General features: G+C 36.9%; 1 protein-coding gene across 11 annotated transcripts in view; it reads left to right on the top strand.

Annotated features, from left to right (window-relative positions):
* Positions 1–14,691, top strand: part of MAP4K5 (mitogen-activated protein kinase kinase kinase kinase 5) — a 116,415-nt gene that overhangs the window by 83,765 nt on the left and 17,959 nt on the right. For 9 of the 11 annotated variants that reach the window (XR_004960039.1, XM_036265671.1, XM_036265709.1 and 6 more), the window contains 7 exons: positions 3,725–3,804; positions 4,109–4,169; positions 7,577–7,579; positions 7,664–7,778; positions 8,473–8,531; positions 10,555–10,658; positions 11,039–11,216. Coding sequence is in view for 10 of the 11 variants with exons in the window: in XM_036265671.1 (XP_036121564.1) it covers positions 3,725–3,804; positions 4,109–4,169; positions 7,577–7,579; positions 7,664–7,778; positions 8,473–8,531; positions 10,555–10,658; positions 11,039–11,216 (600 nt within the window). In the remaining variant the exon portion in view is untranslated. The remainder of the gene's footprint in view (positions 1–3,724; positions 3,805–4,108; positions 4,170–7,576; positions 7,580–7,663; positions 7,779–8,472; positions 8,532–10,554; positions 10,659–11,038; positions 11,217–14,691) is intronic. The other 2 variants (XM_036265680.1, XM_036265742.1) reach the window with 1 other exon arrangement.

The following is a 14,691-nucleotide window of genomic DNA, read 5'->3' as shown; positions in this document are numbered from 1 at the left end:
TTGTATTTCCTAGGATCAAGAATCATCTCTTCCATAACCACAATACAATTGTAAAGATCAGGAAATTTGTCAGTAATATAATACTGTTTTTTAATAGTTTATTGATTTTGAGAGAGAAAGGGAGAAGGAGAGAAAGAGAGCAACATTGATGTGAGAGCACAACATCGATTGGCTGCCTCCTGCATGGCTCCTACCAGGGTTCCAGCCCACAACCCAGGTTAGTGCCCTTGAGTGTAAATCGAACCAGCAACCTCCTGGTGCATGGAATGACGCTCAACCAACTGAGCCACACCAGCGAGGGCAATATAATACTGTATTTTAATCCACAGACCATCTTTAAATTTTGTTATTTATCCCATAATATCTTTTATTATTTCTCCTCTCTTTTTTCCCCTAGTTCAAAATTCAAGGCCACATGTAACATTTAGCTACCATATCTCTTTAGTCTCTGTTAGTCTGGAATAGTTTATTAACCTTTCCATCTCTCTCTTGATCTTGACATTTTGAAGCTACTTATTTTGTAGAATATCCCTTAATTCATATCCCTAAGCATGATGAATCTTCATGCTTAGATCAGGTTATGCATTTTTGGCAAGAATATCACAGAATATTCTTGTAATATTAATATTGACCAGTTGTTTAAGGCAGTGTTCTCCAGCTTTCTGACTGTCAAGTTACTGTTTTTTTCTCTTTGTAATTAATAAGTAATTCATTAATTTCCCAAACTAATTGATAAATTATAAGTATGGAGATACATTAAAACTATATAAATACCCTCTTGCTCATCAGACTTTCACCAGTTAGTTTTAACATCCATTGGCGACAATCCATTGATGTCTGTTTACACAATAATTTCCTTCTTTCCCATTATTTGCTTAAGAATTATTTTTTTATTCAGTGAGATATGATCTATCACTCAATATTTATTTTAACACTTAAATTATAATTTTTGAGCAAGGGGAGCACCTATGTTCTTCTTCTTTTTAAAAAATCTTTATTGTTGAATGTAAAATGTATTACATATGTTCCACATTTTTCCACCATTGACCCCCTCCTCCCCCCACCCGCCCCCCTCCCGCCTTTTCCTACACTATTGTCTTTGACCATTGGTTATGCATATAAGTTCTTTGGTTTATTTCTTCCCACCCCCCCCCCAACCCCTTTCCCTTTGAGGTTTGTCAGTCTAGCAATGAATTTGTACTTCTTAATCTCTTCACCTTTTTCACCCATTCCCCCAACCCCACTTCCATCTGGCAACCAACAAAATGTTCTCTGTATCTATGAGAATGTTTCTGTTCTACCTGTTCATTTTGTTTGTAGATTCCATTGTTGACAGATATGTATTCATTGCCATTTTGTTTGTTCGTATATTTTATCTTTTTCTTCAAGAAGACCCTTCAACATTTCATATAATGGTTTGGTGGTGATGAACTCCTTTAGCTTTTCCTTGTCTGGGAAACTCTTTATATGGCCATCGATTCTAAATGACAGCTTTGCAGGATAGAGTAATCTGGGTTGTAGGTTCTTGCTTTTCATCACTCTGAATATTTCTTGCCACTCTCTTCTGGCCTGCAAAGTTTCTTTTGAGAAATCAGCTGACAGCCTTATGGGAACTCCATTGTAGGTAACTAGCTGCCTTTCTCTTGCTGCTTTTAAGATTCTCTCTTTGTCTTGAACCTTTTGCATTTTGATGATGATGTGTCTTGGTGTGGGCCTCTTGGGGTTCCTCTTGTTTGAGGCTCTCTGTGCTTCCTGGACTTGTATGTCTGTTTCCTTCACCAAGTTAGGAAAGTTTTCTGCCATTATTGTTTCAAACAGGTTTTCAATTTCTTGTTCTCGCTCTTCTCCTTCTGGCACCGCCAAGATGTGAATGTTGGCACGCTTGAAGTTGTCCCAGAGGCTCCATACACTATCCTCATTTTTTTGGATTCTTTTTTCTTTTTGCTGTTCTGATTGGGCATTTTTTGCTTCCTTATATTCCAAATCGATGGTTTGCTTCTTATATTTACGTACTCTACTATTGAATCTGTGTAAATTATTCTTTATTTCAGTTAATGCCTCCTTTAATTCTGACTGTGCATCCATAATTTCTGACTGGTCCTTTTTAATGCTCTTGAGGCCCTCACTAAGTTCATTGAGCATCCTTATAAGCAGTATTTTGAACTCAGCATCTGTTAGGTTGCTTATCTCCATTTCGCTTAGTTCTTTTCTTGGGGTTTTGTTCTGTTCTTTCATTTGGGACCTGTTTCTTTATCTCCTCATTTTGGCTGCCTCCCTGTGTTTGTTTCTGTGTATTACTTAATGAGAGGTATGGGGCTAGCTGAGACCAGATGCTGCTCCTTTTAAAGAATTTAGGAAAAACCTGAAGCAGGATCCAAGACAAGCCAATCCTATGGTTAAGCAAGTGGCAACAGCTTGGGTGGGCTTGAAAGTTGGGTGGGGCAGGGCCTCAGGGAGTCACCAGGGCGGGGCTACCAGTGTGAGCCAGGTTGCTGGAGTCCCAGATATGGTGGCTGTCTGCCGCCCCAGGGGAGGGCTCACCAAAGGAACAAAGGCCTCTGACAGCACGTTCATCCTGGAGAAAGCCCCCTCTCCAGCCCTTGCTCCAGTGCCAAACAGCTCAGTTCTTCCCTGTATGTCTCTGGCGCCCCTCGAGCTGCCTCCCCTCCAAACTTAGAGGGAGAGAGTCCGGTAATTCCGTGTGCGGGCCCTTTAAGGAGCTGCCTGGGTCTCCAGCCGCTTCAGCTTCCCTGAGCCTCAGTTCCCGCTGGTTTTTCCAGCCAGAAGTTATGAGGACTTCTCTTCCTGGCACTGGAACCCTGAGCGGGGCCCCTGGTGTGGGACAGGGATCCCTCAGTCCTTAGGAAGGACCTTCCCAGCCGAGGTATCCTCCTGATTTTTATCCGCCACACGTGGGTGTGGGACCAGCCAGTCTCGCCACCGGCCCTCCCGTCTCCGCCATTCCGCCCCTCCTACCAGTCTGGATGTGGCTGCTGCTTTAATTCCGTGGTTGTAGGACTTCCATTCAGCTTGATTTCAGGCGGTTTTGAATGATGGTTGTTTTGTAGTTTAGTTGTAACTTTGATGTGGTTGTGGGAGGACGCGATACCGCGTTTACCTACACCGCTATCTTTACCGGAAGTCAGCACCTATGTTCTTTTGTTTGATATCTCCTCATCACTTTTTGAGCACTTTCTTACTTTCTGGCACAGCAAGATTTCTAGACTAGAAATCTTGTACTTTTCTTGCCCCAGAATTAGAATCCGTCTTTCCTCCAAGAAGCCCAGTTGTTTTTGTTTTTTTGTAGTGGAAACTTATACTTAGAAATCAAGGTCTGTATACTGGGTGTACTCATAATTTCTGGGGTGTCATAATTTCTAATTTCTGTTTAATTTATAGTTTCCTTGTTCAAAGAGTATATGAGATATCAGGTAAAAAATATATACCTATAATAAAAATCTTAAGATATGAAAATTATTATATTGAAAGGAAGGATTATTAATAGTAAGATAAATCCAGGGTGAGAGTAAAAGATAATACATCTGCTTTTAAAAATAAGAAAAGAGTTGGGGAAAGAGTTAAGGAAGGTTGCATGGATTTAAAAAAATACTTTTTCTTTGGCTGGGTGGGTGACTGTCTATCTGTTAAAGAATAGAGTCATTACTTTAATGAGTGATTTCAGAAAATGATAGTAAATTGTGGTGGTTTTTCTCAACTGTATTAGATCAGTACATTATCTTTGGAACTGAAGATGGTATTTACACATTGAATCTCAATGAGCTGCATGAGGCAACGATGGAACAGGTAATTCAAGAGTTTTAATTCAAGAAAGTAATTTGGGCAAATTGAGTAAAAGAACTGTCTTAATTTTAAATCAATATATATGAGCCTCAGTTTTAATTTTTATGATTTAAATATTTAAAGAAGTGAAATTGTACATTTTACATGTTCATATTGAAAACTTTTTCTGTAAGGTTTTTTTGGTAATTATTGAAAAATAGAAAATAGTTATTTTTATACTATTTCAGACTGTTGGAATTTCAAGATTAAGAGGTAAAGAGATGAAAATTGGAGAGTTTTAATTATCTTCCTTTCTTTTTCTTTATAGTTATTTCCAAGAAAATGTACTTGGCTTTATGTTATCAATAATACTTTAATGTCTTTATCAGGTATGTATATGATGAACATATTGTGAAAAATAAATCATAGACAAGCAGAGAAAGATAATTTTAATATGCATTATTTTAAAATTGTATTTGTTATTCTGGGTAATTATAGTCTTAGTATAGTAACTTTAAGACTTGAACATATTTTTTACCAATTTAGCATGGGCAGAAACTTTGAGAAGGGACCCTGACTTCAGTTAAGTTAGCATTTCCAAAATCTGCCCAGGATCTCAGTACCTGAGGAATATCACAGTGATAGTCACCTGAGTCCATGTCCTTCCACTTATCTGCCTCCACTGTCACTATTATACCTGTCTTCCATTGAGAATGGAGATGATCTGGCTGCTTTCGTTCTTAAGCAAGTCTCTCTCGGCCTTAGTTTTCTTTTTTTTTTCTTTTTTTTATCTCATGATGCTATTTTATTTCAGAGGCCAGTTTTTTGTTTTTTGTTTTTCATTTATCTTTATTGTTGAAAGTATAACAGATGTTTCCTCGTTTCTCCCCCCTTGATACCGTCCTCCTCAACCCCTGGATATCATCTCATTGTCTCTGTTTTTAATTTAATCCTAATACTATTAACTATTAAAATAGCACCCACCCCTTTCTCTACTTTGAATAATTTAACAATTATAGTGTTTTTAAAATATTTTTTAATTCTTTTTGTTTAATACTCTGTCGTGCTCTGTATCTCAGTAAGTCATGTAAGGATTATATCTCTGCTCTATTTGCTGTACTGTCAGGCTTGTCAGTATTAAGTGTACCTTTCAGCAACTTATGCTTTAAAGCATCAGTGCTAATATACCTTCTTACATGTTGATAGTAGATCTATATGAATTGTAGCCTAATTTAAGAAATGTTATTTTTATAATTTTAAGTGTGTGTGTATAACTTTAACTCTTCCACTAACCATCACCTGATTAGAGATTCTTCACGAATTTATATATTTGAGCTAATGACAGTATTTACAAAGACATATTATTTCTGCACAAATGACTTCTAAGAAGCTGGATTCCTCAAAAGAGTATTTAATCGCTTTTATTTAAATTAATTTTATTTAACAAAGTATTTAGTGGTAGTAGTAGTAGTAGTATTACAAAAATAAACTTAAACCCAATTCTGTTAATGATTATGAATTATGTACATATAAGATCACTTTCCTCTAACACTTACTGCTTTTATATCTACTCATACCTCTCTCTGGAAATAAGCTTAAAAACCATACAGAGTACAACTTACATATTTATAAAATAACTATGGAAAATAGGGAAAAGTTAGCCTATAAATTGGTACTTTGCATACTCCAGTTAAAATGATTCATAAAACTGAATGAATTAATAGGAGAAAATATTGTTCTGCTTAAAGGTCTGCCTTTGTGTGGATGTGCACACATACATGCACTTCTGTGTTTAGCTGCGTAGCTAACTACATAGCTAGTTATGTGTATAGGGGTAATGGAGAGAGGAATGTTTGAAAAACATTGAGAATTTTGTTGAGGCTAAGACTGATGTGCGCATGCGCGCGCTCCCTCCCCCTCTCCACACACACACACACACACACAGGGTGGGGCAAAAGTAGATTTTCAGTTGTTAGTATGGAAAATAATACAATAATTAATAAATGCTGATACAAGAATAAACTGTTATGTACTCACAGCTGTAAACCTATTTTTGCCCCAGTGTGTGTGTGTGTATGTATAAATACACACACTAAATACTAAAATGATAAATACTGTTTTGTATTGTTATAGTACCATGCCATATATAACAAGGAATGAGAAGCTGTTTACCATATGCCCCCGTCCTTAACACAGCTATGGTTTTGATTATATGGAACTAATCCTATTATTTCCTATTATTTTCATGTAGTACTTGCTGTTATCTTTGTTTTATGGCATATAATATTAGTATGCTTTACTTTTTTTAGTATTTCAATCTGTTATAAAGATGTCATTCACAATCAGTTTTAATCCAAAATATATATATTTTTTTAATCCTTACCCAAGGATATTTTTTCATTCATCTTCAGAAAGAGTGGGAAGGGGTGCAGAGGGAAAGAGAGAGAAAGAGAAACATTGACATAAGAGAGACACATCGATTGGTTGCCTCCTAAACGACCCCAGCCAGGTCTGGGGACCAAACTGCAACTGAGGTACATGCCCTTGTCTGGAATCAAACCTGCGACTCTGGTCCAAGGGCCAGCATTCTAACCACTGAGCCAAACTGGCCAGGGCTGTTAATATTTATTATTTTTATTTTTTACTCTTCACCTAAGGATATTTTTCTACTTAATATCAGATAGAATGGGAGGGAGGAAGGGAGGGGGGGAGAGAGAGAGAGAGAGAGAGAGAGAGAGAGAGAGAGAGAGAGAGAGAAACATCGATGTGATAGTGCCACATCTACTGGTTGCCTCCCACACAACTCTGACCAGGGCTGGGGACAAACCACAACCCAGGTATGTGCCCTTGACTGGAATGGAACCTGTGATGACTCATTGGTCCTTGGGCTGACGCTCTAACTGCTGAGCCAAACCGGCCAGAGCTATTATTTATTTATTTTATTTTTTGTTAATCCTCTCCCAAGGATATTTTTCCATTGATTTTTAGAAAGAGTGGAAGAGAGAAAGGAAGAGAGAGAAACACTGATATGAGAGAGACACATCGACTGGTTGCCCTCCCACACAACTCGACCGGGGCTGGGAATTGAACCCAAGACCCTTCCATTCATGGGCCAATGCTCTAACTGCCGAGCCAAACTGGCCAGGGCCAATCCAAGGTATTTTGATAAATTATTAATAAATAGCTCTATCCCAAAAAATAATGTAATATAGTTTTATAGAATTTTCCATGGGTTTTTTTTTGTTGTTTTTTTTATCCTCACCCAAGGACATTTTTCCATTTTTTGTACAGACAGAGTGGGAGGGAGAGAGAGGAAGAGAGAGAGAGAGAAACATCGACATGAAAGGGACACATTGAGTGGCTGCCACCCGCACGACCAACCAGGGCCGGGGACAAACTGCAACCGAAGTACATGCCCTTAGCGGGAACCGAACCCGGGTCTCTCCGGACTGCAGGCTGATGCTCTAACCGCTGAGCCAAACCGGCCAGGGCTAGAATTTTCCATGTTATACTAAAATAATCACACATCATTGTAACTCAATCCATTGTACAGCAGTGTTGAACGATTACTCTTTCCATGCTGGCTTCATTAAGGTTTTTGTATATTCTACACAGATCACCTATTAGTCAGAATATACCTACTTTGTGTATTAAGAAACACAATTGTCTACTTTCTTAAAACTCATTTTACCTATTATCTTTCAAAATAGTATTAACTGGGTTTTTTATTTGTTTGTTTGTATGTGTTTTCCTATATTGCTTGGCTTTTTGAACATTTCTGGACTCCTCATTTTAGAAGGTAATTATGTTTTCTTTTGCTTGAAAATTATATTTTTTCTTCTGTAAATGATTCTAACAAAAATAACATGTTTTTTTTTTATAGGAAAAAGCTTTCAGCTCTATTCTCATAATCTTATAGCTTTGTTTGAACAAGCCAAAAAACCAGGATTAGCTGCTCATATTCAAACTCATAGGTTTCCAGACCGCATACTCCCAAGGTACAAAATATTTTGATTCTTCTGGAAGAGAAGGAAATTAGTGTTTATTTTTTAAATAACCATTATTCTTTGCCCACTAAAGAACTTTTTTTGTCTTAATGTTGAAAGGTAGTTTACACTAAAGTATATGTGATCTAAAATTTGAAAAATCACTGTTTCCATGAGAATCACCCTATATGAGTTTTTTAGTGCTTATTATTATTTTAATTTTTCAATTACAGTTTACTTTTAATATTATTTTTATATTGGTTTCAGGTATACAGCATACTGGTTAGACAGTCATATACTTTATAAAGTGTTTCCCCCGATATTGTCACTATCCACCTGGCACCATACATAGTTATGGCAATATTGTTGACTATATTTCCTAAGCTGTACTTTACAAACCCATGACTATTTTGTAACTAATAATTTGTACATCTTAATCTCTTCACCTCTTTTATTCAGTCTCCCAACCCCCGTTCCCTTCTGGTAACCACCAGTATGCTCTCTGTGTCTCTGAGTCTGTTTCTATAGACGTTTTATAATACAGATTCCCAGGCCCTGTCTCAGTCTTATAAAATCATACTTTGGGGTCAGAGTCCAAGTCAGTTTTATTTAAAGCTCCTTGATTGGTTCTCATGCAAACTGATTCACAGATCACTGTTTGGAAACCATTACAATAGAGGACATTTATATTGTCTTACGTTTTCAGAAAGTTTGCTTTAACTACAAAGATTCCTGATACAAAAGGCTGCCACAAATGTTGCATAGGTGAGTAAGTGCCATTCCTCAAACTGATGGTTAGAACTTTTAACATCTTTAAAGTTATCTGAAGAGATTTATAATAGCAAAGAGAAGGGAAGTTAGGCTTTATATTTGTTTGAATGAGGAATTAAGGGGTCACTGATGCACAAGAATGTACAGTGGGACATGGCATAAAAATGGAGATAATAGTCCTAATGCTTTCTCAGAGCATAGTGTTCCTAGAGTTTTCTAACGCTGGTCCCTGTTGCTATATCTCTACTTTTATTAATACTTTTATTTATTTAACAGCTACTGCTTAGTGCTTTATGAACATTATTATTGCTGGAGATGAGCCAACTATGAAGTCAGAGAAAACAGCCCCCCCACACACACACCTTCACTTCTGATTCTAATCACAAATTTGGGGGCTTCCCCAAATTACTGTCATGCTCAAAAATTCTCTAGGACTCACAGAACTCACTGAAAGTGGTTATACTCATGGTTATGGTTTATTACAGGGAAAGGATATGAATTAAAATCAGCTGAAGGAAGGAAGTATATAGGGCAGAGTCTAGGAAAAGCATTAAATGTAGAGCTTCTGTTCACCTTTCCCTATGGAGTTATGGACAGCATTACTTTCCTGGCAGTGATGTGTGACAATACACATAGAACATTGCCAACCAGGGAAGCTTACTCAAACCTCATTGTCCAGAGCTTTTATTAGGGCTCCATCACATAGGCATGATTGATTGTCATAAGGCTGATCTCATTGTCCAGCCCCTCTGGGGGTCAACTGATACTGTATGACTCAAAGTCCCTATCTTAAATCATGTCATTGGTCTTTCTAGGATGAGCAGTTTCCCCTAAACTCTCCAGTGTTGCCAGCCCCCACTCTAAATCATATTGTTAGACTATCCAGTAACCCATGGTCCCAGGCAAATAAAGAACAACAAAATGCAGACCTCTTTTGGGGGAAGGTTAAATTCTGTACTATATACTTATCTCACTTAACCCTAAAACCATCCTGTGATTCTTGTTATGTTACCAATTAAGTAACAGAACCTGGAATCATACCCAGTCCGTGACTTCAGATCCAGAGTTCCTGACTTCCTGTTTATTCTTGTTGTTTAATCAGTGAGCCTGGTTCCACAGCATACTTTCTAGTTGTAAGCAAATTTTGTGAGCATTTTTCTAGGGGCGATTCAGGTTTATATCTGTTATCAGATCTATGACTCAAGAAAGGTCTAGAAGCTTACAATCTAAGATATAAACTCATAAATATATTTAGAGCTTATTGCAAATAACTACTTTTATAATCATTATTGAAGGGAGTCAAATGGCAGAGAAGGAAAAACCAGTAAGTTTTTGTAGATTTGAGTCAAGGAAGTTACATCATTAGTAAGATGTAAAATAGTTATTTTCACAGCTATGAACTATACCAAAAATAAAACTATAGATTTCAGCTGCCTCCTAGACCTTCTTGTCTGAATTCTGTCTTTTGGTCAATTTACTTAAGAAGCAGCTCTTGCATACTAGTTTAGGTGTTTTAGTGCTTAAAATACTGTTCTTGTAAAAAGTTCCTATGCTCAAGGACACAGTCTATTAAAGATGTTGAGAAGTAAATGTATATAATTTTAAAATTAAATAAGAAAGTGAAAAAGAAAGCGAAACAAAGCCAAAAAAAAAAAAAAAGGACATCTTTACTTTCAACCCACTTTTATTATCCTAGTGAACAGGTACAATAATTTTCCTTTATCAGCTAAATAATTGCTTCAAATAGTTCTTCCTTCCATGGAAGACCACATTTCCTTGTTTGTTCCCCATGCATATTACCATTGCCTTTATAAAGAAAGATGAATTAGCTTTTAGGTGAGTCTAGTTAAACTAATTATTATTTTTTAATATTTTTATTTATTTTTTATTTGCAGTTCACATTCAATATTATTTTGTATTAGATTCAGGTGTATAGTTTAGTGGTTAGACATAGACAATTATGTTTTCATATAAAGGTATTCAGTATTTTAGATATGTCTGTTTTGCTTCTTTCCAGTCAGAAACCCTTACACAGGACATAAATACCTCTGTGGAGCTTTACAGTCTGGAATTGTTTTACTTCAGTGGTATGAGCCAATGCAGAAATTCATGTTGATAAAGGTATATATTACTTTGTTTACATTTTTCTTCTTCAGAAAACACTAGTCTGCAACTGAAGTTAAAATCTTAAGATTCCATTGCTACTATGTAGGGTTGGCATGTTTATAGTTATTTATATAGGTCTTTATTTGGTTTAGGGGTCTTTTGTTCTTATGATTTTTTCTTTAACTTATGTTAATAAACTTTCAGAGATATCACAGCCATAAAGATGAATGTGGCCAATTCTCTGAAATATATTTTATAGTTTTTTATTATCCTTATCATGATTATTTTTAGAATTACATCAATTAAGAAAATGAAAGCTTTTCCATTGAATTTATTCAGCAGCAGTATAAATAGAGATTGTTTCTAAATTATAGTTTTCTTGTTTATTTTTACAGCACTTTGATTTTCCTCTACCAAGTCCATTGAATGTTTTTGAAATGCTGGTAATACCAGAACAGGAATATCCTATGGTCTGTGTAGCTATTAGCAAGGGCACCGAATCAAATCAGGTAGTTCAGTTTGAGACAATCAATTTGAATTCTGCATCTTCATGGTTTACAGAAATTGGTGCTGGTAAGTGTTTTTTTTACCTCATGTTAAAATATTGATGATTTTGAATGTGAAAGAAGCAGAATGGTTTCAACAAATATGGGCTCAGTCAAATAAACCAACCCTCAGATCATAGTTTCCCAAGTAAGCCCAGAGGATCATATACTTACAGTTTATGATCTGTTTGCCTGAGGCAGTTTGATACAAATTATTTTACCAAGGAAAAAGTTTAATGGTTTAAGTTTTCTAAGATACAAAGGTGGGGAAAAGTAGGTTTACAGTTGTGAATATGTAAAACAGTGTTTATTCTTGTATATTATTTATTAATTTGTATTTTTTCATACGAACAACTGTAAACGTGCTTTTGCCAAAAGTTTATCAGTTTCTCAAGCAAAGAGATTTACTTTTTTTTTTTCCCTATCAGTTTTTCCCTCAACACTTCTTAGAATCATTGAGTTCAAGTGTTTTTCGTGTGTGGCCTCCAAACTTGACCATTTAAAGATACAGGGACATATCTCTTGCATTTGTTCATTAGCTTAGGATTTTATCTAACATGTCTTGGTTGAAAGTTCAGAAAAGGTTGGGAAGTTTATATTAAAACTTTAAAATTGGAACAAATCAATCGATTTGTTCTTGAAATCTACATAGTAAGTGAAATGAAGGGGGTCTTCATTTTGCCCATTTACTGTTTGTTGCGCTAGTGTATGATTTGATCGTTTGTAACCCCAGGTTTATGAAGGCATTTTTACATAAGTAAAGCAAGCTTTAGTTATAGCTGTTTCATTACTGACTCATCTTGTAAAGAAGTTCGTTATAAATATCTAAGTTTGATGTTTCTTATTAAATATCTTCAGCTTATGATTATTTATAGGCTGAAGTACAAGAACTGTGTATACAATTCAGCTATTGAAGTTAATGTGGAACCACTAATGTCACTTTCAGCATAAGAATCAGTGTGAACTAGTGGTATATACTGGTAAAATTTAACAACAGGCTCTTGGGATGCAGAGAATCCTGATTTGTAGCAGTTGCCTATTTTTTTTTTTCCCCTTTATTGACTTTAGAGAGAGAGAGAGGAAGTGAGAGGGAGAGAGAGATAGAAATATCAATGAGAGTTAACATTGACTGGCCGCCTCCTGCATGCCCCCTACTGGAGATTGGACCCACAACCTGGGCATGTGTCTTGACTGGGAATCGAACCGGCAACCTCTTGGTGCATGGGTCAGCACTCAACCACTGAGCCACACTAGCCGGAATAGCAGTTACCTATTTCTGTGGTATAAGTCCACCATGGCCAGTTTCAAACTACCAACCTGATGTCATCTGGCTCACAAAATTTCTGAAAATTGAACAACCCAGTATAAGCTAGTTACAGCATGCACTGGACTTTATCAGTCTCTTTATGGACCAAGTCATAATTTCCAGTGGAATAAAATAGGAATGTATTCTATACCCTCCCACCTTCACCTGTACCCCACATTTCTTTTGAATTTATATTTAATATATTTGGTTGAGTTAGATGCATACCCTCCTAGCATAGCTAACAGAAAGGTACAAATGACATTGTGTTAGTATCATGAAATATAAGCAGCCCAAATAGAAATATATTCCTATTATGTAGTTACTGCCAAAAAGAAGGCTTATATATAGATCAGTTTATTTAAAAACCAAAATTATTTTTTGGCAGGTAGCCCCAACTTGTTTTTATTGGTTAGTATGTAATAGTAATATAGAGCAAGTCATTTTATACAGTTATCTAATATGTGCATACAACTTTCTTCTCTATGATATATTAGGTTACATTGCTCAAGACTAGAAATTGAATCCTTTTTTTTTAATTGATTTTTAGAGAGAGAGAGAAACATCAATGTGAGAGTGATACATTGATCGGCTGCCTCCTGTATACCCCCTACTGGGGATTGAACCTGCAACCCCGGGCATGTGTGCTGACCAGGAATCGAACCCTCAACCTTTCAGTGCATGGGACGATGCCCAACCATCTTAGCCACACCAGCCTGGACCCTTGTGTTTTTTTTTTTTTTTTTTTTTTTTTTTTTTTAATCCTCACCCGAGGACATTTTTCCATTTTTTGCACAGACAGAGTGGGAGGGAGAGAGAGGAAGAGAGAGAGAGGGAAACATCGACGTGAAAGGGACACATCGAGTGGCTGCCACCCGCACGACCAATCAGGGCCGGGGACAAACTGCAACCGAGGTACATGCCCTTAGCGGGAACCGAACCCGGGTCTCTCCGGACCGCAGGCGGACGCTCTAACCTCTGAGCCAAACCAGCCAGGGCTTGTTTTGTTTTTAAAGGAGGAAAAGAGATAGAGAAACATCAATGTGAGAGAGACATATCGATTGGCTGCCACCCACATGACCCCAACTGGGGCTGGGGACAAACTGCAACCGAGGTACGTGCCCCTAGCGGAAACTGAACCCGGGACTCTCAGGTCTGTGGGCCGATGCTCTAACCGCTGAGCCAAACAGGCCAGGGCCCCTCGTGTTTTTTGAACCAAAATTACTTCCTGAGGAGAGCCAAGACTTTGAGAGTAATCATCCAGTCACCCTCAAGTGGAGGTTGTCCTTACTAAGCTTCTTCATTTTCACAAATGTTTGTTAATCCATCTCCCATCTACTCTAATTGTTGAGCACCTCCACTGCCTTGAGTGGGCAACAGTTGTAACAGTTAAAATGAACTTCTGTTCCAAGCATATTGTCAGCACTCCATAAATATTTGTTGAATAAATGCATAAACATAGATTACTGAGAAAAACTATTTTTGGAATGTTTCCCAAGGGACCAGCAGTTTATCAGTTCTGTCAACCTGAATTCTCCTCTACATATGAGCTTTAGAAGGTCTGAAAACACCCCAAAAATAATATATAAAACTTAGTGTTTACATTTAGATGTGCAGTTTTTAAAGGAGATAGTTCCATGGGCTTCCCAAAGGAATGCAGTTAAGAATGACTGCTCTAAACTTAGATTTAGCTAGACCATTCAGGCATTCTGAGTGCCTAAAATGAATTGTCTTACCGAAAATGTTTTACAAAAATGCTCACACACACCAAAATGCTGTCACCTCTATCAGCAGATGTTAAAAGCAGCAGCCCTGCGAATGTCAGCAAAGTGATGAAAATTGCATCCTGCAAAGATATTGTTGACAGAATTGTTCATTATATTACTCAGTGTCCTCTTCAAAAAGGAACTCTCACACACACACCCACAGTAGGAAAATGTCTGATTATACTTTTAATTTTTTTTTTTTTTTTTTTTGCTTTTTCTGAATTACTGGCTGGTTTTTATCTCAGCGATGCTGTGTGATTCACCTTAACTGATCTTGTTTCCATCTTCCCATTAGTTACTATAAAATGCAGAGCAAAACCTAGTCATTGTATAGCATGCACCTTACTTTCTTATCTGTATTACCCTTTGCTTCATTTTATTTTTGTAACTTATCTTTCTAGAACTAGCTGAGGTGTTAATTAACTGTTATATCG

Source organism: Molossus molossus, unplaced genomic scaffold (genome assembly GCF_014108415.1).
Source record: "Molossus molossus isolate mMolMol1 unplaced genomic scaffold, mMolMol1.p scaffold_m16_p_1, whole genome shotgun sequence".
NCBI lineage: Eukaryota > Metazoa > Chordata > Mammalia > Chiroptera > Molossidae > Molossus > Molossus molossus.
This window is presented reverse-complemented; position numbering and strand designations above follow the sequence as displayed.